The following is a 21,895-nucleotide window of genomic DNA, read 5'->3' as shown; positions in this document are numbered from 1 at the left end:
TTGCAAATACCATTCTGCATGGTCATGTTGGTAACCTGTTAAGTTTATTTTCCCATTTGAATCCTTTTCATACTAGAGGGGATGAAAAAAAAGAAAAGCAGGTTTGAAGTTAGTTGCAGAAATGAATCCATGGGAAAGTTTTGTGGATATACTGTAACAGTAAATTTGGTACTTCGGCAGAGATGAGACGCAGGGCGTGTACCAGTCGCTGAAGTGCATACAGAGGGAGAGGGTTTGTTTAAAAGAAATCTTAAAAACTTTTGTTTCAGAGTTTATTAAAAAATTGAAATTAATATCACCTCTGTACAGCGTATACAGTTGAAAACGTTCCTCGTCTTATGGCTGGCGATGTCCTTAGATTCCGGCAGCTCCATTTTCCATAGCAGCGAACCACCATTCGTCCCCCGATGGAAGTTCTAGAAGATCTATTCGGTGTTTTGAAGATCCATGGCGTCGAGGTAGTCCTTGTAAATGGTGAACATGAATGAACATCGTTCAGCTCTGGGGCGAGTTAGTGCAAAGGCTGCTTCTGCACAGATGATAGAGTGTTTATAAATGCTTTTAACAAAGTCCAAACACAAATGTCTCGGTGAAATGTCACTTAATTTTGTCACGTGTCAAGTGAAAGAAATATTCATAAAATAAAGTCCACTCGGAACTGATTTAAAGTTACTGAAAGTTTGTTGCACCTATTACAACGTGAAGTAAGTTCATTGAAGCACTGTTCAATTTAAATGAAATAAAGATGTTCCGCTCGTGAATCAAACCAAAAGACGAAATTAACTGAGTACTGACAGTCCTTGGTTTTGACTGTTCGTAAACTAAATGTACACTGTTCATTAGAATGGAAATGCACTGTTCATTAAAATAGAGATGCGCTGTTCACACCTGCACAGTTCACAGTTCATGACCACAGCTTACGGATTGGTAAATTAAATTTGGATTAAACACAGTTTATAACTTAAAGTATCGAGTCCTCGGCAAGGAGCAATCAGATTCAAGTCCATAAAATTTCAATTTCGAACACTCGAAAATGTTTGCGGGTCTCGGACACTCGTATAGAGTAACAGTCAATAAATAATGTCCAGACGATACACAATTCACCTCACGTCCTATCGGAGTAAAAGGTTGTCACAATAAGGAAATCTGAATAAGTCCACATTCAACGTGACTATATTAAAGTCCACGAACCTGAAACTTAGCAGCGGCTTCACGCTCGATTACCACACCCGCGAACTGACGGTGCGAATACTACAGTCTAATGTGCTTATAGAAATCCCGGCCACAAACTGGTATCACATTCTGCAGCGCACTGCTGCTCACTATAACATGCTGCAACACACACTCACATTCACTGATCTGCTGAGCGAAGCAGCACGTATTTATATTTGATCCGAAACTCGTAGAACATTCTCCATCAATCCAGGCTTTGTAGTGCAGCGAGGCATGCTGTGACGTCACCCGCTCACTACGTCACACGCGCGCAGCTCTTGCTCGCTGTCGAGTCAGTTCTTCGTAAGCGGTCCGGAGCATAACACGTAAGTGTAAGATTTTCATAACGGGGACTTAGTCTGTACCGCCGTTACCGGTACATCTCCCCCTCCTCCTGGGGAAAAGAAAATTCGATAGGATTTTCTTTTAATGATATTCTCTCCTGAAATATTTCTTTAGGTTGGCTGCATTGTAAATGCCCTCGATGCTTCCATCCAATTTCTTAATTTTGTATGCCCCGTTCTCGAGAACCTCTGCAATCCTATATGGTCCTACATAAAGCGGGCAAAACTTTGCATAAATGTGAAGTTCGGGATGTGAAACAGCTGGTTTTCTTATCAAAACATAATCATTGACCCTAAGTGGTTGTCGAAACGCGCGGTTTCGGTATCGGTTCTCTCTGATTCTAGCAGCGTGTCTGAGCTTCTCCCTTGTTGCGTCCACGCGAGTCTGATGAGTAATTGCTGGATCTTGAGGTGATGGTAATACTTGGTCCCATGGCCTGTCAGGCATGACATCTCTATGTACAGTCATGGGGATGTCCTGCGTAGACTCATGAACAGTTGAATTTACACATTGCTGCATCACGGGTAAGACTTCGATCCATTTCCAGTGTTGAGTTCTGCAATACAAACGGCAAAACCTTGCAATCTCGCGCATGATTCTCTCAGCGGGATTAGCCTCTGGGTGTCGAATAGAATTCATAATGTGTCTTATACCGAGTTCTTCAAGTACTGTTTGGAACTCCATAGATGTAAATTGGGGCCCATGATCGGTGAGTAGGAACTCCGGTTTTCCCATCTCTGGAATAATGTTTTTCTTGATCCTTCGGAGGATGTTTCCAGCATTAGCCTTCTGTATGGGCAGTAGCATCGTATACTTAGAGAAGACATCTACTGCCACCACAATGTGCCTGTTGCCGCGGTTCGCCTTGGGGAGTGGCCCGTATAGGTCTAAAGCCAATATTTCACCAGGTTTTTCGGGAAGAAGTGGCTTTGGAAACTCCCTCAACACTCTATTATTAGGCTTAGTTCGTTGGCAGACATCACAAGTTCGGAGAACGTTTCTAATATCGCGTCTCATGTACTCCCAAGTGAACTTTTCCTTTATGATCATCATTACTTTATCCGTGCCGGCATGTCCAGATATTGAATGACAGTGCCAGATAATGTTGGACCTTAAGCGTGGAGGAGCATAAATTCGGCGTTTGGTTTTGGCATGATCAAGATACTTATACAGTAATCCATCATGAAAGCAAAAAGATTGAGCCAACATTGAGATGCGAAAATAGTCATCGTCATTTGCAGGAATCAAACCCTTAAAAAATCTAATTAATTCTCGGGACTTCCTATCTCTCCCCTGTGCTTGAGGTAAGTACTGTAATTTCCTAAGAAATTCCTCATCTTCGTTGCTCATGACTTCTATGTGATGACTAGTGACGACATCGACTGGATTGCGGCATAAAGCATCAGCTAGGATGTTCTTTCTTCCTGGTCTGTGGATAACAGTTATGTTGAACTGCTGAATAAAGAGTGCCCACCGGGTTACTCTCTCGCTAGTTAGATCAGAAGACATGATAAATGTGAGGGCTTTGTGATCCGTGTAGATGGTCACGGGATACCCATATATAATCTTCCTCCAGTACAACAAGGAATATACAATAGCAAGAGCCTCAAGTTCCGTAATAGTATAGGACCTCTCATGTGGTCTCAACTTCCTGCTCATGAATGAAATAAAGATGCGAACATCAGGCTTCTCAGGATTGATTTGGTACAGCGCTGCACCGATGCCTACGGAGCTGGCGTCGCACTCAAGGCAAAAGGGCCATTCAAAGTTAGGATATGCTAACTGTACGCTTCCCTGAAGCATCTTCTTTGTTTCGGAAAAAGCCTCCTCGCATTCTTTTGACCATTTCCACTTATTATTTTTCTTGAGCAGCAGCTGCAAGGGTGCTACCATTTTGGTGTAATCTGGGCAATGCTGTGCAAAGAACTGACATAGTCCCAGAAATTGTCTCACATGTTTAATTTTTGTGGGTTTCGGGAAATCCAAAATACTTTGAATCTTGGCCGGATTAGGCCTGATCCCGTCTCCACTAATGAGGTGACCCAAGAACAGTACCTCTGTCTTAAAAAACTGGCTTTTACAGGCATTTATCTTAAAATTTTTGGTTTTGAGTTCGTCGAGTACCTTATTAACGTCTTCAATGTGTTGCTCTAAGGACTCCGAAGCTATTAGGATATCATCAACATAAATCGTTGCGATTTTTTTAATCTCATCGGATAATTGAAACTCAAGAGCCCTGATGAGAACTGCCCCTGAATTCTTGATCCCGAAAGGGAGACGATTGAATGCATATGTAATGTTTTCGAAAATGAAGCCTGTAAATTTCCTGCTATCCTCCGCCAATAAGATGTGAAAATAAGATGACGTCATGTCCATAGTAGAGAAGAGTTTCATGCCTCTAAATTTCCGGATGACATCCCTGAGTGAAGGTGGGTGGTCATGTTCCAATACAAGCCTGTCATTGAGCATGCGTACGTCTAGGCACAAACGCAGACCGCCATTCGGTTTTTTTTACAATAGCCAAGGGGTTTAGATACGGAGTGGCACATTTAGAAATGATACCATTATTTTCCATTTCCTTTATCACAATCCTGGCTTCCTCTCGGTACTTCTCAGGAACTGGATAGGGCCGTTTTTTATAAGGAGAGGTGTCCTTGACATTCAATTGGTATTCAAAATCTCTAATAACGCCTGGTTTGTCATCAAAAACTTCAGGGAATTTCTCAAATATTTGTTGAGTCGCTTCTGCCACGCGGGAATCGAACTCTGGGCTTTCAGCCGCACTGGTGAGAAATATGAAGTGATCACGACCTTCGTCGAACACATCCTCAACAATGGGCACTTCCTGGCCCTCGACGGGTCCCTCTTGACCGGTCTACCCTCTTCGCAATCTATTTCATCGGCAGGCAAAGCATCGCTCATCTTGCCTCCGGTTTCTATGAATGGGGTACCCAGACCTTGGCACTTCAGATTATTACAGTCTACCAGCTGCAACTCTACAGAGTCGATATTAAAAAATCGTATGACGTTGGCAGGATAATCAATGATTCCCCCATACTTGGCTAGGAAATCTGACCCTAGGATGACGTTGAACTTCATTGGCGAAATAACTAGGAATATATGCTCGAACTGGACACCTTCAATGTCAAATGTAACAAAAGCTTGAAATTTACATTTGATATGCTTGTCCGGTACTATCCCTTTAATTTTAATCTGTGCGACTGGTATCAATAACATGTCTTCTCCTCCCTTCAACATTTCAATTAACCTCTCAGACATTAACGAAGCTTGAGCTCCAGAATCGATTAAGGCAGTTACATAAAGGGTATCCAAAGTAATATTAATAACTGGAAGGCTTCGTTGGACCTTCGGTGTTGTAGGAGTGGGATCTTCATACAAGAGATCCGAGTCATCCAAGTACCAGTAATTAATATTAGTGACACAAATTATTTCCCCTCTACTACGGTTTTCAGGCAATCTTATTGTTGTGTTGTCGAAGTTTTTTTTTTTTTTATTGCGCCTGTCGACTCAGGGTTGGTCGCAGGCGTCGTGTTCTGTCTTCTGGCATGCTCTTGATATTCTAAAGAGGTAGCGCCAGGTAATCCTTCATCCCGGTTTCGATTCTGGATATATTCGCGAGTTTCTCTCCATCTTCTTTCGATCTCGGCTCTCGGCGAATCTCTATCTCGAGTAAGTGATTCGGTAGGTTTCTTCCACGTTTGAGTACGTCTATAAGGCGCACTTTGCCTGTATGGACGTCTCCTGAATCGTTGGAAATGAGATAACGGATCTCTCCGTGGTTCTACTTCCTCACGGGGTTCGGGATTCGATCTCGGCGGGTTATTAACTTCGACATGGTTAGTTGCAACCTCTTTCGTCTTAGTAACCCTAGGTAGATTTTGTGTATGGGCAGTGTCAAGTTTCCTTAATAAATCATCAAGTTGTTCTAGGTCTTGAACATTGGCTGCCACAAGAATTTCTTGTACATGCGCCGGAAATTGTAAAGTTACTACTTGTATTAACTCCTGTTCTGGCAAAGGAGGATCAAAGAACTGCATCTTCTTTAATTGGGAAATGAGAAAATCAGAATATCGTGAAGAATTAATAGCTGTGTTGTATCTCCTAGAGTATAATTGTAACTTAATCAAATGCTGAATTTCCGAATTCCAAAACCTCTTCAACAAGGCTTCCTTGAATTCATCATAGGTTTTAATGTTAAATTTAAATGCTGTGTACCAATTTAGTGCTTTCCCCTCCAATAATCTAGAAGCTATCCTCAATTGATGATCGGATCGTACTTTATTCTCTTGAAAGTACTCTTCAATATTGAGAAGGAATTCTTTCGCTGTGTACTCTTCCTTTCCGGAAAATTATGCAGGTTTATCGTCTGACAATTTTAAGACTGTGGAAATGCTAGAAGTATCTCCACTAAACCCTTGACACTGGTGTGTAGACACCTCCTTCTCCACCTGAGAGATTCTATTACCAATCGTCTCTATTTTTCCTTGTAATTCGACCTTGATATTCTTAACTTGCCCACGGATGGAGTTTTCCACGCTCTGGACTTCCTTTTCGAGGTCCTGCTTCACTTCATTTACATCGCGGCCTATGCGAATGATTTGAGTATGTGCGCTATCTAATTGGTTTTTTACATGCTTATCTGTTTCCTCCTGCCTTGTTTTAAGTAAATTGACTTCATTACTTATTTTCTGAAAGTTAGTCTTAAAAGATTCATGGATGTTATCCTGAATAGAGGCTATTTTTGCTTGTGCCTGTGATAACTGACCATGAGATTCTTTAAATTCTGCCTTTAAGCTTTCAACTTCCTTAATCAATTGATGTGAGGTAGGAAAAGAAGCTTTTAAGTCTTCAACTATTTGTAGTTTAAGGTCCTGTTTTACTGTTTCTAAGTCATGGGTGAGGCGTTCGTTTATTTCCGTAAACTTAGAATTAATCTTCGCATTAGTTTCTGAGAATCGTTTTTCAATCTCGGAACCAGCTTTAGTAAGCCTATTTTCCAAATTAGCATTAACTTCGGTAAACTTGGTATTAATTACTTTAGTTACTTGTGTGATACGACTTTCTAAGTTGGCTGTAGTTGCGGTACTGGTCTCATTGATACGAGTGTTAATATCATTAATACGAGATTCTAAAGTGGTACCTAATTGAGCAGTTGCAGCATTGGCCTCATCAATACGAGTGTTAATCTCAGTAATACGAGATCCTAAAGTAGTACCTAATTGAGCAGTTACGGCATTGGCCTCATTAATACGAGCTTGTAAATCAGCACCTACTTGAGCAGTTGCAGCATTGGCCTCAGTAATACGAGCTTGTAAATCAGCACCTACTTGAGCATGCGATTTGGCGATACGTTCATTTAAGCTAATCTTAAGAGCTTCAATAGCCGCTAAAATATTTTCCATTTTGATGGTAATGTATTTAAACCAAGCAACAAGAAAATCATAAATCACTTGAAAAAAAAAATCAGATATCACCATTATTGTCCAATGGATAAAAGTTCATGTTCAAAGTCATTCAAGCATTCTCAAAAGAAAAATCTCCAAGACATTTAACACACAAAAATGATCCCATATCATTGATAACACTTCTTATTATAGAGAAGTTAAATCTTGTTAGAAAGTTCACTGTAATATTAATATTTATTCCACATAAAGCACTGGAAATGTATCTGAATTAAATTACTAAGTCACACGATTTTAGTGCGATTTTGTCTATCACTGCACTTCTTAATTATTACTAGTAATTCAAAATTGAGCTTAGAATGGTTAAGTGTCAATTTAATGTCTACTGCACTCATAATTAAGTTCTGATATTGCTGAAGCACTAATTTCTAACTTTACTGCACTCTAAATCGGCCCCGATACGACTGGGGCGCCAATTTCTACCCCTCTCCTCTGTAACAGTAAATTTGGTACTTCGGCAGAGATGAGACGCAGGGCGTGTACCAGTCGCTGAAGTGCATACAGAGGGAGAGGGTTTGTTTAAAAGAAATCTTAAAAACTTTTGTTTCAGAGTTTATTAAAAAATTGAAATTAATATCACCTCTGTACAGCGTATACAGTTGAAAACGTTCCTCGTCTTATGGCTGGCGATGTCCTTAGATTCCGGCAGCTCCATTTTCCATAGCAGCGAACCACCATTCGTCCCCCGATGGAAGTTCTAGAAGATCTATTCGGTGTTTTGAAGATCCATGGCGTCGAGGTAGTCCTTGTAAATGGTGAACATGAATGAACATCGTTCAGCTCTGGGGCGAGTTAGTGCAAAGGCTGCTTCTGCACAGATGATAGAGTGTTTATAAATGCTTTTAACAAAGTCCAAACACAAATGTCTCGGTGAAATGTCACTTAATTTTGTCACGTGTCAAGTGAAAGAAATATTCATAAAATAAAGTCCACTCGGAACTGATTTAAAGTTACTGAAAGTTTGTTGCACCTATTACAACGTGAAGTAAGTTCATTGAAGCACTGTTCAATTTAAATGAAATAAAGATGTTCCGCTCGTGAATCAAACCAAAAGACGAAATTAACTGAGTACTGACAGTCCTTGGTTTTGACTGTTCGTAAACTAAATGTACACTGTTCATTAGAATGGAAATGCACTGTTCATTAAAATAGAGATGCGCTGTTCACACCTGCACAGTTCACAGTTCATGACCACAGCTTACGGATTGGTAAATTAAATTTGGATTAAACACAGTTTATAACTTAAAGTATCGAGTCCTCGGCAAGGAGCAATCAGATTCAAGTCCATAAAATTTCAATTTCGAACACTCGAAAATGTTTGCGGGTCTCGGACACTCGTATAGAGTAACAGTCAATAAATAATGTCCAGACGATACACAATTCACCTCACGTCCTATCGGAGTAAAAGGTTGTCACAATAAGGAAATCTGAATAAGTCCACATTCAACGTGACTATATTAAAGTCCACGAACTTGAAACTTAGCAGCGGCTTCACGCTCGATTACCACACCCGCGAACTGACGGTGCGAATACTACAGTCTAATGTGCTTATAGAAATCCCGGCCACAAACTGGTATCACATTCTGCAGCGCACTGCTGCTCACTATAACATGCTGCAACACACACTCACATTCACTGATCTGCTGAGCGAAGCAGCACGTATTTATATTTGATCCGAAACTCGTAGAACATTCTCCATCAATCCAGGCTTTGTAGTGCAGCGAGGCATGCTGTGACGTCACCCGCTCACTACGTCACACGCGCGCAGCTCTTGCTCGCTGTCGAGTCAGTTCTTCGTAAGCGGTCCGGAGCATAACATGTAAGTTTAAGATTTTCATAACGGGGACTTAGTCTGTACCACCGTTACCGGTACAATATGTGTCTGTGATAAAGACACAGTGGCAGTAGCAACACTGTCCTTAGCGCACATGTAAACGCAAACAGTTCCTTTCCCTGCAAGAATTTTATTTCATGTCTCTTCATCCTTGTTCTACGTTCCAATAATACGATGTGATTATTACAAGTGACACAAGAACACAATGCTTGCTTGTATAAAGGTAAAAATAAAAAGAATATTCAATTTTATGCCAACACGTGATGTATGGTGGGAAAGAGAATGTGGTGCGTGATTTTCTTTTCTGGTGCATGGAAGGACGTTACTATACTACCAGTATTAGTATATTATACTTGTTATTCGATATTGCAGTTTGGTACATGATGCCTCCGCATATAACAAAAGAGTTTTGAAGGTTTTATTGATTATTAATTAATTAATGCTATTTTCTTATCTCCATGTTTGATGCTGTCTGACCAATATTGTAACCGTTACTTCAGCGGTTACACAAACACAGTTAATGGGAGAAAAGTAAATCAGATTACAAGGTACCTAAACACTATACACACCATAATCATGTAATGAACTGCAGCAAAAACAGCAGAAGTAAATATCAGTGAGGGCAACTTGACAATAACAAACAAGGAACGTGGGACGGTACTGGGAACCTACCAAGGGCAAGGAAATGTTTAGGTTGCGGTTTTCGGAAAAATCAACGATGATCTTTGATTTTCCAAAATATTATTTACCAAATGTACCTTACAAAATAAATTACGAACAAGTTCAGCAATTGGAATAATAACAATAAGTTAATTTATTAATTTGACCACCTAATCAATACAATGAGTCTTGTCTTTGTTGATTTACATTGACATGTTAACTAAAATGGTACATGTTTCGCCTTGTATATAGGCATCATCAGCCATTGCCTTAACCTTGAAATAAAATCAGGCACTTGATTTACATATAAATAAAATAAAACTAATTTCTAAAAAGCCTTGAAGAGACTTGAACTAAAATTAACATATGGTAAAAGACGTGTACAATGTTGGTTTTAAAGATATTGCAATGAGTGAGGAGTTTACAATTGGTGAAAGTATTTGCAATATTTCACCAATTGTAAACTCGAGTGTTATTATCATGTTAATTTTATGGTCTTAGCATCTTGAGTATCGGTATCAAAATATTGTATCGAAGGTGGTATTGCAATGTCTGTGAGTGAGTGAGTGAGAGAGAGAGAGAGAGAGAGCGCTGGTGTTGTTTCATGACAGCATGATATTGCATGGCCTTGGCAAGCACGGACTGGCTCGGTAATGTCAGGGACCTGCCAGAAGTGCCCGAACAGTTGAAAACAGAGTGCAACTTGTGCGGAGACAGGAGAGTTTTAACCATAAGCTGCACTGCGTGGACTTTTTATATCTCAAGGGGCTCTAAAATTTTACCTGTTTAACGAGGAAATCTTTTTATACCAGAACATTTTAAATGGGAAAAGGTACATGTTTATCTTAATCTGACTGATCAACGGGCCAAGAATATCGCACGTCTTATATGGAAAAACGTATTGTGCGTGAACTTCTTAACAGAGTTTTGCTGTTTTCTGATGGGGTTTCACATTTCACTGACTAGAAATCACGCCCCTCTCTTCGCTGTCTTGAGGGCTTGTGACTGAATTAAGCCACTCCTCATTTCCAGGGGATTCCCTGGTTCATTCCACTGGATCTCCCTTTCTCGCTGCAAGGATGGCTTAGGTGATGCTTCTGTGTACTCTACGCTTCGAAACCCTGTGTTCTTCCCCACAGACAGTGGGTATGCTTTCTCATGTATCTTTTAATCCTTGGTTTATGCACCTTGTTGAGTACAGTATAGACACTGCAGAGAGGTTTGGAATTGAATCCAGGCTTGTGGCACACAATCTAGTGATTAGAAATTATAAACCACCACCTCGCCCTGCTGGTGAACGCTCTGATGGTAACTACTTTTTTTGACCAACAGAACTCAAACCGGCTAACCACCATGCCAGACCTTAGAGACTTGACGTCTTAACGATCATGGCCACCAGCTGTTATACAAGGGTCGAGTCATAAGTCATGGCAACTATTTTTTTTTTCCTCGTGAACAGGAGACAACACAGAAAATCTAAGATATGCATTTGGAAATATAGAGCATGTACTTATGCATAGTGCCTGAAGACAAATTCTGACTTCAGGAGATTCTCAGAGGAAAGTGACAGAACATAGGTAATTGGTAAACATTGTTTTATTATGATATAGACAGCAAATACACAAGCCTATGTATACAGGACAGGTCTCCACTGGTTACAGACCTTCGAAATAATCACCCAAAGTTTCCACTGTACGTTGCAGCAGTGGGACAGGCGCTGAATACCATGCGCTGCATGTGTACTGCTAACGTGTGACACCTCTCTCCGAAATGCTGTTACGATGTCCTCTTTGTTTAACGTCTCTACCCACCTCGCCACTGTTCTATAGGGCATGGCATGCACACCTAATGTTTCCCAGCTCTGCATGGCATTGGCATGCATTTCTGCCATGGAGAACTGCCATTTTAATATACGATCGTTGCTCCTGCTTGTTGACTTCCATGTTATGACTCTCTCACTCACACACTGAGCTTAGGGGCATGCTAGACCCACACTGTTGTTTACATACACCATCTAGTGGTATCATACGCGAGTACATACTGTATGTTTCCAAATGCATATCTTAGATTTTCCGTGTTGTCTCCTGTTTGCGAGAAAAAAATAGTTGCCATGACTTATGACTCGACCTACGTATAACATACTTATAGTAATAATAATAATAATAATAATAGTAATCATATGGCCTCAGCTACCGTGTGCAGACATTTCAAGTTGACGCCATCTGGCTGTCTGCTCGTCAATTTTGACGTTCTGTTTTACTCTAGGCCCACTAGATGGCAGACCGAGGAAACCGAAACTCTCTTGGGCGTCTGTAGCTGAGATTTAATTAATTTTGTTGGGTAAACACCAAATGTGTCACCAGAGATCTTTTACATGCCGACATTGAACAACATGGAGTGTCGAACGGACTTTTTTCTGCCCTTCAAAAATCCGACTACCTCTGCCGGGTTTGAACCCGCTATCTTGGGATCCAGAGGCCAACACTCTACCACTGATCCACATAGGCAGCTATAAAACACACTAATATCTATTCTTATAAATTAAACTATTAATATTCCAACTCTGATTTTATGTCTCACGTCATAGTGATTTTTAGATGATGTCAGCAAAATGATTAAGAGTACTCTCGATGATTTTATAACTTCCAGCTGACACATCAGATGCAATAATCTATTCTGCCAAAGCAGTTAAAGGTCTGGGTCTTTTTTTACACAAGGTGGGAAGCAGCTCTACAACAGATGAATAGTTGTAACATAGTCCAGATAGTTGGTAATAATAACATTGCAGCAACGAGAAACCTCAAAGTTGAAACTGCACTTGTGCAACCACCCTTAACATCGCATGTCTCACTGAAAATGTTAAATTGCAGACTTGTGATGGCCTGTTGGACACCATGAGACTCAGGAGATCTCTCAGAGGCGAGGAATATAAAAAAATGTGCCTATTAAACCAGGAAGGCAAATGTGTATGCCTATATTAAACATTTACTCTAGCCAACCAGTGGATAAGAAAACAAGATGGACTCACAAACATTGCGTGGAAAGATGCTCTCAGAATGACAGAAAATGTAGCCCTTGTCCGCACTATACCAGGCAGATTCAAAGACAGTAACCACTGCAGGCGATGCAGTGAGATTGAAACTTTGGCGCACGTCTTAGGATCTTGCCGTTCGGCGAATGCCTACAAAACACCAAACACCATCACATCCCATCATCCTTGGCCAATATGCTACGTGGAAAAGGGTATCTAGTACATGAAAAGGTCCAAGGCCTCGCAGTTGATGGTGGAACAAGACAAATTGACATGATTGCCTTCAAACCCAGAAGCAAAAAAAAAAAAAAAAAAAAAGTTTCATTCTTGATCCAACAATCAGATTTGAATCACATGCACAAGAGGCCTCTGCAGTTGGCGAAGAAAAAAAGAAAATTTACTCACCAACCATTTCCTATCACCTCAATGATCTATTCTGCCAAAGCGGTTAAAGGTCTGGATCTTTTTCTTGCAAGGTGGAAAGCAGCTTTACAACAGATCAATAGGTGTAACTGCCTCTGCATAGCAGGTAATAATAACATTGCAACAACGAGGCCTTAAAAATCATAGGGCTCATGCTTGGTGCAAGGGGCACCAGTCCTAAGCTGTTTGTCATGTACTTGCAATGCTTTGGTGTGCCGAATGAGACCATTGTGAGCTGGGGGGCACGCATACATCAAAAGCCTCAATATTGACCTTGAGGCACTACTACGCTGTTCACCTCTGCAGTGTAACGGTTAGTGTTATTAACTGCCTTCCTCGGGGCCCAGGTTTGATTCCCATTACTGCCAGAAATTTAAGAATGGCAGGCGGGTTGGTATGTGGTCGAAATGCTACATGCAGCTCACCTCCATTGGGGTTGTCTCTCGGGATGAGGACACAAACTTACTTCTTTTACCTCTTTTTTCTTCTATATTTTATCTGCTTCTTCTTTGTCACTAAGGATTATTTTCTCTACATTATCATTAGAATTATTGTTTATCTTTGTTTATATATTGTAATTAGATTACTAAATTCAAATCAAATCAAATCAAAATCTCTTTATTTGCAAATGAGGCGTCTACCTCGGTGGCAAATGGTACACTAAAATACATTATTGTCAAGCACTAAATATTAAATTAACAAGAGAAGAAAATTTTTCCTATAATACAATATTATACAATTTACGCTAACAATGTTTTCTATTAAACACACAGCTCATCCTTAATAAATTTATATTGTTTACAAAATTCTAATTATAATATCTCCTGTACTACTTACAAATATAGTCAACTGATATACAGTATGTGGAATTGCTTCAAATGATACTATAAAACTGGTATAACATTAATATTTACATTGCATTTATTTATTTACTTTTTTTTTTTACCCATTCTGGATCCTAAGTAGCATAACGACCTGCTGCGTCTTAACCAGAGCCCCTTTTGCCACCACTTTTCAGAGTTCCTGAAGGGCCTTCACAGCTACCGTAGCAGTCCCAGGGCCCTCGAAGTCCCCACTGTACTTCACCCCTACAGGCAGTCCCCTACTTTGGCTGTCCAAACTCCTTAGACCAGGGGATGGAATTAATTTATTCACACACATTTTTTTTTTTTTTTTTTTTTTTTTTTTTTTTTTTTTTTTTTTTTTTTTTTTTTTTTTTACAATAACCTGCACCGGTCGAATGCCCTCTAACACTTCATTTATTTTCTCTGTTGCTGTTTATTCTCTTCTTGAATATCTGTACAGATTTTGGAAAAGGATCAAACACTACCCCTGGTAAACTGTTCCACTCCTTCACACCCTTCCCAATGAATGAAAATTTACCCCAATCACTTCTGCTAAAATTCCTTCTAATTTTATATTTGTGGTCAGTCCTGCCGATATAATTATTTTCCAACTGAAGCCTCTCACGGATATCTCCCCATGCTGCTTCTCCTGTATAGGCTCTATATAATCCTGTAAGTCTAGTTTTCTCCCTTCTCTTACTTAAAGTTTCCCACCCAAGTTCCTTTAACATTTCTGATACACTACTCTTTCTCCTGAAATCCCCTGTTACAAATCTTGCTGCTTTCCTCTGCACACTATCTATTTCTTTTATTAGGTATTCTTGGTGAGGATCCCAAACACTGTTTGCATATTCCAATAATGGACGAACCATACTCAAGTAACTTTTTTCTTTTAATTCTTTGTTGCATCCTTTAAGTAGCCTCATTATGACATGTTATGATCTGTATGCTTTCCCAACAATGTCATCAATATGACCCTTCCAGTGCAAATTACTTTCAAATCTCACACCTAAGTATTTGCACTTGCCATCTTTTGGGATAACTACCTCATCCAAAGTATATTCAAATTCAGTTTTAAAGCTCCTGTTTGTAAAAGTTGTAACAGTTGATTTGCCTCCATTAACCTTCATATTATTTTCTTCAACCCATTGTTGGATACTTTCAAGGTCCCTTTGTAATTCTGAACAATCCTCAATGTTGTTTATTTCTCTATAAACAATTATGTCATCTGCATACAATCTTATTTTTGATGTTATATTGTTCCCTAAATCATTTGCGTATATTAAGAAAAGTAACGGACCGATTATACTACCCTGTGCAATTCCCTTCCAAACTTTCTCTTCCTGCGATACATTATTTCCTACTTTGACTTTCTGAACCCTTGAATTTAGAAATGCTTTTATCCAACGTGTAACCCTTACGTCCAATCCTATTCCCTCCAATTTCTTTAATAATATTCCATGTTCCACTCTATCAAAGGCTTTGGAAAGATCTATGGCTATGCAATCTAACTGACCTCCTGAATCCAACTGATCTGATATGTCCTGCTGAAATCCCACCAGTTGTGCCTCACAAGAAAATTTCTTTCTAAATCCATACTGGCTCCTCATGAACCAATTTTTATCATCACATATCCCTCTGATGTACTTCGATATTAAACTCTCCAGAATTTTACAAACTATACTGGTCAGGCTGATTGGTCTGTAGTTCTCTGGTTTCCTTTTATCACCCTTTCCTTTATAAATTGGTATTATTATAGATTCCTTCCATTCCTTTGGTATTACACTATTATTTATGACATAGTCAAAGAGAAATTTTAAATAAGGCACTATGTACCACCCCATTGTCTTTAATACCTCCCCAGTAATTTGATCACTTCCTGCAGCTTTTCCTTGCTGAAGCAGTTGGATTTCTCTGAAAATATCTTCGTTTGTGAATGAGAAGCTTCTTGTTTCCCTCTGTCTCTCTCCCTCTCTATCTTCTGTTTCGGTTTCCAACTCTTGACAATCATCTACTGAATCTCTAAATTCCCTACTAAATAGGTTTGCTTTCTCAGTATCTGTTAAATAGTGTTCACCCCCTTCTCCCACCATTGTAGGAATTTGGACTCCTTTTCCTTTTTGATTCCTGATATATGAATACAGCTTTTTCCATTTCCCTTTGTGGTCATTACCCTCTTGAAGTATGCCATTCATATAATTCTCTTTTGCTTCCTTTTTCACTCTATTCAGTTCCCTCATTAGCTGTTTTCTAGTTTCTCTACTCTCCCTACCCTCTTTGATTTTCCTGTTTACTATTCTACATTTTCTTTTTAATTTTCTTATTTCCCTTGTATAATAAACAGGGTCTGAGGTCATTTTACCCTTCTTAACAGGTACAAATCTCTTCTCTCCTTCCCAAATAATTCCTTTAAATTTAGCCCAAAGTGTATCCACGTTACTCCGTTCACTTATCCAACAACTGAATTGTGATTTAAGGTAAGTCCCAAATTCATCAACTTTAGTATTTCTGTACAATTTCTTGTCTTGTGTAACCCTCTTATTAAGCCTTTTTGGTACGAGTCCTACATCCATTATTACAGCCTTATGGTCTCCTATTCCTTCAATTACCTCAGTTTTATCAACAATTTCCCATGGTTTAACCAAGAATACATCTAGTAAGTTATTGAGACGAGTCGGTTCTTGTACTACTTGTGTAAATCCTCCCTCCCAAATTAACTTATTTGCCAGTTTCTGTTCATGGGCTTCACTTGCAGCTCCTTTCCATTCAACTTCAGGCAAATTTAGATCTCCCCCAATTATTACCATATCATTATTATTGTTGTTTTTATGAGTATAATCTATTATTTTTTCAAAGATTTCCATGTCTCTTTCCTCTCTTCCAGGCCTGTATGTTCCTATAATTCCCACCTCCTTCATATTATCACAAACTAATTTTATCCCTAATATTTCATCCCTTTCATCGGTAAACCATTCATGTGAACAGTAAGTTTCCTTCACCAGAATAAACACCCCCCCTCCCTCCCTTTTTATCTCCTCGGTCTCTACGATAGACTGTGTACCCTTCTGGAAATACTTCTCTATTACCCACCCCTTCTTTCAACCACGATATTGTGTGATGTTCTTTGTTGGTTTGGCAACCTCAATAATTTGAGTAAGAGCCAGAAACAGCGACCAAGAAGAAACAGTATTGGATGGCTGAAAAGAAAGAAGCTGTAAGAGAATGAAGGAATACTGGCACCAACGAAAACTGAAATCATGAGGAGTTATTTACATGGTCCATAATTGGCCAAAATCGATTATGATTATATAATTGTGTATAAATATACACCAGTGTGTGGTTATGTAAAGATTAGAAGTAATATTATTTCCTCTCCTATTCACAACATACATTGATATACAGTGATACCATACTTGTGGAAAGACGAACGACGTCAGCATTGTTGTATCAAAAGAGGCAGTAAACACAATCATGAAAATCAAGCAGTATGGCTGGGTAGCAGTTGCCCTGGTGGAGTGAGACCTTTTAATGGGCTCTATATGCCATTAGGATTTTAGTCCATTATTCTTTCACATGCAGCGAGTGAGTGCTTTTCCATTGCTTCGACTATGTATGTCGTGTGGTCTTTCTCTCTTCTTTCTCAAATGGTACCGGGCGAGTTGACCGTGCGGTTAGGGGCACGTGGCTGTAAACTTGCATCCGGGAGATAGTGGGTTCGAATCCCACTTCCGGCAGCCCTGAAGATGGTTTTCTGTGGTTTCCCATTTTCACACCTGTTAAATGCTAGGGCTGTACCTTAATTAAGGCCACGTCTGCTTCCTTCCCACTCAGAGGCCTTTCCTATCCCATCGTCGCCATAAGACCTATCTGTGTCGGTGCGATGTAAAGCCACTAACAAAAAAATTCTTGAATGGCCATGTGATTTTTCTGATTACATCTTGGTCCTGTAATTTGGTGATCCTAATCCTTAAAGGATTTTTCTGATTACTTGCACCAATTTGTTATAGAAGTCTTGTTTTTCAGAAATTGTGTGGATTTTGTTAGAGAGTCTGGTAGAGTCTATTCTTTCTAGTTGTCCCAGAAATTGGTCTCTTTGCATGCGCATTTTATCTGTGATTTTAGGGATTTCTTTGTAGTTTTCTGTATTTGTTTTAGGGTAGTGTACTTCATATTTTGTTCTTGTTCCTAGAATTTTTCTCATGACACTTTATATTTTTACATTCCATTCTTTTTAAAGCATTTTCTTCCCCCACAATTATGCAGGCCAGGTTATTAACTGAAATTTGTCCTTGATTAACAAGTTCAATTATCTTGGCCTACTAATCATGTCCTGTAAATTCCTGTACTGGTTTTATTGCTTGTTGATTTTAAATTATTTCATGTTAGAGAATGAGTAATTGAGAGATTTAGTTGAGAGCTGATCTTTCTTTCAGAGCCAAATTTTCCTCAGTTGGTGGAACTTCTCCATGTGCCACTACAAACACTTTACCAGAACCATCGAATGTCACCTACTGCTGCAAATGGACAGAATAATTCACTATAGCTTTGTAATGTAGATAAATAATTTATATATATATATATATGTAGTGCATATGAATGTGTGAAACCATCTTTGATAAGAAACAGATGCAAGGTAGTGTGTTTTTATTTAATTGTGTGTTTATTAGTGTAGTTGCTGAAATTAGGCTTATCTTTGAATACTGTGATATTTTGTATTGTTTACTTTATGGTCTTAGAATCCTCAGTTTTAAACTTGAGTATATTTCAAATAGCGTGTATCTGTTTATAAGACTATTTATTTAGGAAATTAAATCAGATCTTATCTTAAACTGTTCAGTACCAGTTTTTGTTGAATTGACTACAATATAAGGCTTATGTGTATCTAGCTTCTTCTACTTAGTTCTGTTGTGATATTGGATTATAGAATATTTAATCATTCTACTTACCTTGTGAAATTGTTAGTTCAGCCACTGAACATGTGCTTTCAAGTTTGCCTGTACCCTCCAATAAATCTTCCAGAAGTGGTGGAATCTCATTAAACAGTTGACAAGAAACAAGTAGGCAGATAGTCACTATAATGAAATCCTAAAAGTTGTGCTAATTCAAGAGGTGGTGAAGTTTGCATGGCACTCTTTTGGTTATTAGGAACATGATGGAGGGTGAACTCTTCCAGTTTTTTCTGCTATTTGTATCATCAGACAGTTCTTCCAAACTACCTGATGGAAATTTTACTAAGTTCAATCTACTGTGTAGATGTGCCAATAGATGACAGAACCAATCAAATAGCAATAAATGTTTCCCTTGTATCTGTTACCATTCCTTGGTTTACTATTTATATAATTCTCTCTTTGAATAGGATGAAAATCATTTGTGATATAGGCATAGAAACTTAATTCATGCAGATCTCATGATCCTTGCACCTGTTTCTTTAATCAATCTTGTATCCATTAATATTATATTGATAGTTCACCAGCACACACCAAAAAAAAAAAAAAAAAAAAATGATTTATAGTATCATTTAGTGGTTTTATATAATTTAGGGGTTAGTGATGAAGTTTGTATGAGGTTAGTAAAACTGTGCTAGTAATTCTGAGAGCTTGCATTATGGGTTTTTGTAGTCTTTTTTTGGAGTTTCATATGGCAACTTGTCTTCCTGTTGTAAAATATATTTTAACTGTGACAGAGGAAAGTCAAAAGGATAGGTGAGGTTCAGAAATATTCATCGAAAGAAAATAATAATTCACTGAGTTGATTTTTCCTTTGTTCAAAAACTGTTTGATATGCTATGGAATTTGGTGTCTGTTTTTGTATTCCCTGTAATAACCTCCTGTGAATTTGATAATGTGTACACTGTCGTCTGACCCCCCACTTCCATGATCCACTAAAACTACATTTATAGTGGGCTAAATCTGATGCATATCCAGTGAAAATATTTGTGTGAGAAAACTGAAGATATTCAGATCTGCAACTGATTTTTCCACTTCCATAGTGGCTTCTTTATTAATCTGTTGATAGTTTGGATTTCATATTTCACTCATTTCAAGGTTTTCTTCACAATAAATTTGACAGTTGAAATATTCATTATACACATTGAACTGGAAAAGAGATCTGGGTTGTGCAGGTTTGAATTTACTGACTGAGAGAACAGTTATCTATAAATGTCACTTCTATACCTGTTTTAACATACGTTTTAATAACCTTTTAACCCGATGAGTGCTACGCCCGCCTATAGATGGGCTGACACGGCCGGTCCACCACTGCTACGTCCGTCTATAGACAGTACAAGGGAACTTCAATTTTTTTGAGTTTCCCGGTTCACTCTCGAGTGCCGATTCGATCTCTGGCATGTTCTGCCATCTGTTGGGACATTATTTAGAACTAATTGATCACGGCTGATAGCTTGGGGAAATAACTTACAGAGCTTTGTGTAGACGTCTGTGGAGCTCATCTGTGATGTAAGCAAGCTATTTGCTCTCGTAGCGGTGTTATTTCAGATCAAAGAATCTTTCAATTAACTACAGCAGAAAGTGATGATAAGGATGATGATTTTAATTAGTTGTTAAGCGATTTTGGAAAGTGAGAGTGATACAGAGAGTGCTGAAAATATTGTAAGTGAGAAAGAAACAGAACCTCTTTCTAAACACAGGAAGAAAAACACGGTGAGTTCAAAAGCTATTTCATCACTGTTTTCGTGGCAGATGGATGACTTTTCTGCACAAGACTTTCAAGCAACCCCAAAATAATTGACTGTTTTTTAAACTATTCTGTCAGTGGCGTTGGTGCAGCTGGTTGTTGGTGAAAAATCTATACTCTTATCACAAACAACTAGTGGAAATCATTGAGCTGTCAGCACATTCCAGGGTTAGAATGTATTTTAAAACATCAACTTATGTACCGTACTTGTAAGGAGTTACATGCATTAGTTGCCTACAGATTTTAGGAAATACTTTTATTTTGGACTCTTTACTCTCTATAAAGATATGATGTACACATGGGCACAAAAGGTGTAATTTTGTTTTCTCTCAAAATAATATTAAACATACATGTAGGATTTTCTGTTTCCATTTAGGTTTATAAAGAATCAACATTTATAAACATATTAAGCTAATCACCCCACTGATAAGTTAAAAATTGAGGCTTGTATATTTTTTTTACATACAAATGAAAAAACTCAGCACTGAGGTACCAAACAGTCAACTGGTAACTCAGCACTTAAAGGTTAAGCTACAAGCTGCAAATTCTTCTACAGAAGATATTTACAGAACATCATTTTTTTCTTGCACTTATTAAATCAAAATCAAAATCAAAATTTTCTATACAGTGAAACATTAAGACATTTATGCAGGGGACAAGGAAAGAGAATATGTTACATGAGAAAACTTACTATTTATTGACTACACAAATGAAAACCCCCTATAAGGGATATGGAAACACTTGATATAGGTTTTCTTCTGACACAAGTGCATTTTACGTCATATATATGCGAGTACGATGAAAGCCATATCTGCCACTTCTAAAGATGAGAGGAGAATGTTAAAAGACATGAGAGAACAAATGTGAAAACCTTTCTCACTGGGGTTTATAAAATAACGGAGTAGTGAAAGGTGTGAAAAACACCAGACAAAATATATGAAAACATTTGAATTGGGGTGTTTTCTGGTCACACTCTTCGACCGTGAATTATTTGGAGGTTACACTAGACCGTATGTGTGAGAATAACTTTGGCCATTTTGAACACTACAAAACTTTAACCTTCTTGAGTCAAAACTCGAAGGTGCAAGTTTTAACATTTAAGCCACCTTTACATGTTTAAAGATGCAGATGCCAGTCCACTTCTTGAAGGATTTTAATTTTGTCTTCATCAGTAGGCAATTTCACAAATTTTTCCTTATCCATAAGTGGCCTGCCACAAGTCAATTACGCACCATGCTTGTCAACTTCACACAGTTATATTCATAATCCATAGGTAGGCTGTCACGTGATAAATATTTGCTACCCTTCACTGTGCCTCACAAGACGGATTAATTTTCTCATTTCTGAATGGAATGCGAAACACAAGCCC

General features: G+C 38.7%; 1 protein-coding gene across 3 annotated transcripts in view; it reads left to right on the top strand.

The window, feature by feature from the left end:
* LOC136858151 (uncharacterized) overlaps nucleotides 1-21,079 on the top strand; it is a 271,168-nt gene extending 250,089 nt beyond the window's left edge. For all 3 annotated transcript variants that reach the window (XM_067137479.2, XM_067137481.2, XM_067137478.2), the window contains one exon: nucleotides 18,267-21,079. In XM_067137479.2, the coding sequence (XP_066993580.2) occupies nucleotides 18,267-18,376 (110 nt within the window). In that variant the 3' untranslated portion in view covers nucleotides 18,377-21,079. The remainder of the gene's footprint in view (nucleotides 1-18,266) is intronic.
* The last annotated feature ends 816 nt before the right edge of the window (nucleotides 21,080-21,895 follow it).

Source organism: Anabrus simplex, chromosome 1 (assembly GCF_040414725.1).
Source record: "Anabrus simplex isolate iqAnaSimp1 chromosome 1, ASM4041472v1, whole genome shotgun sequence".
In the NCBI taxonomy this organism is placed as follows: Eukaryota; Metazoa; Arthropoda; class Insecta; order Orthoptera; family Tettigoniidae; genus Anabrus; species Anabrus simplex.
Note: the sequence above shows the minus strand (reverse complement) of the source record. Positions and strands in the feature narration are given on the sequence as shown.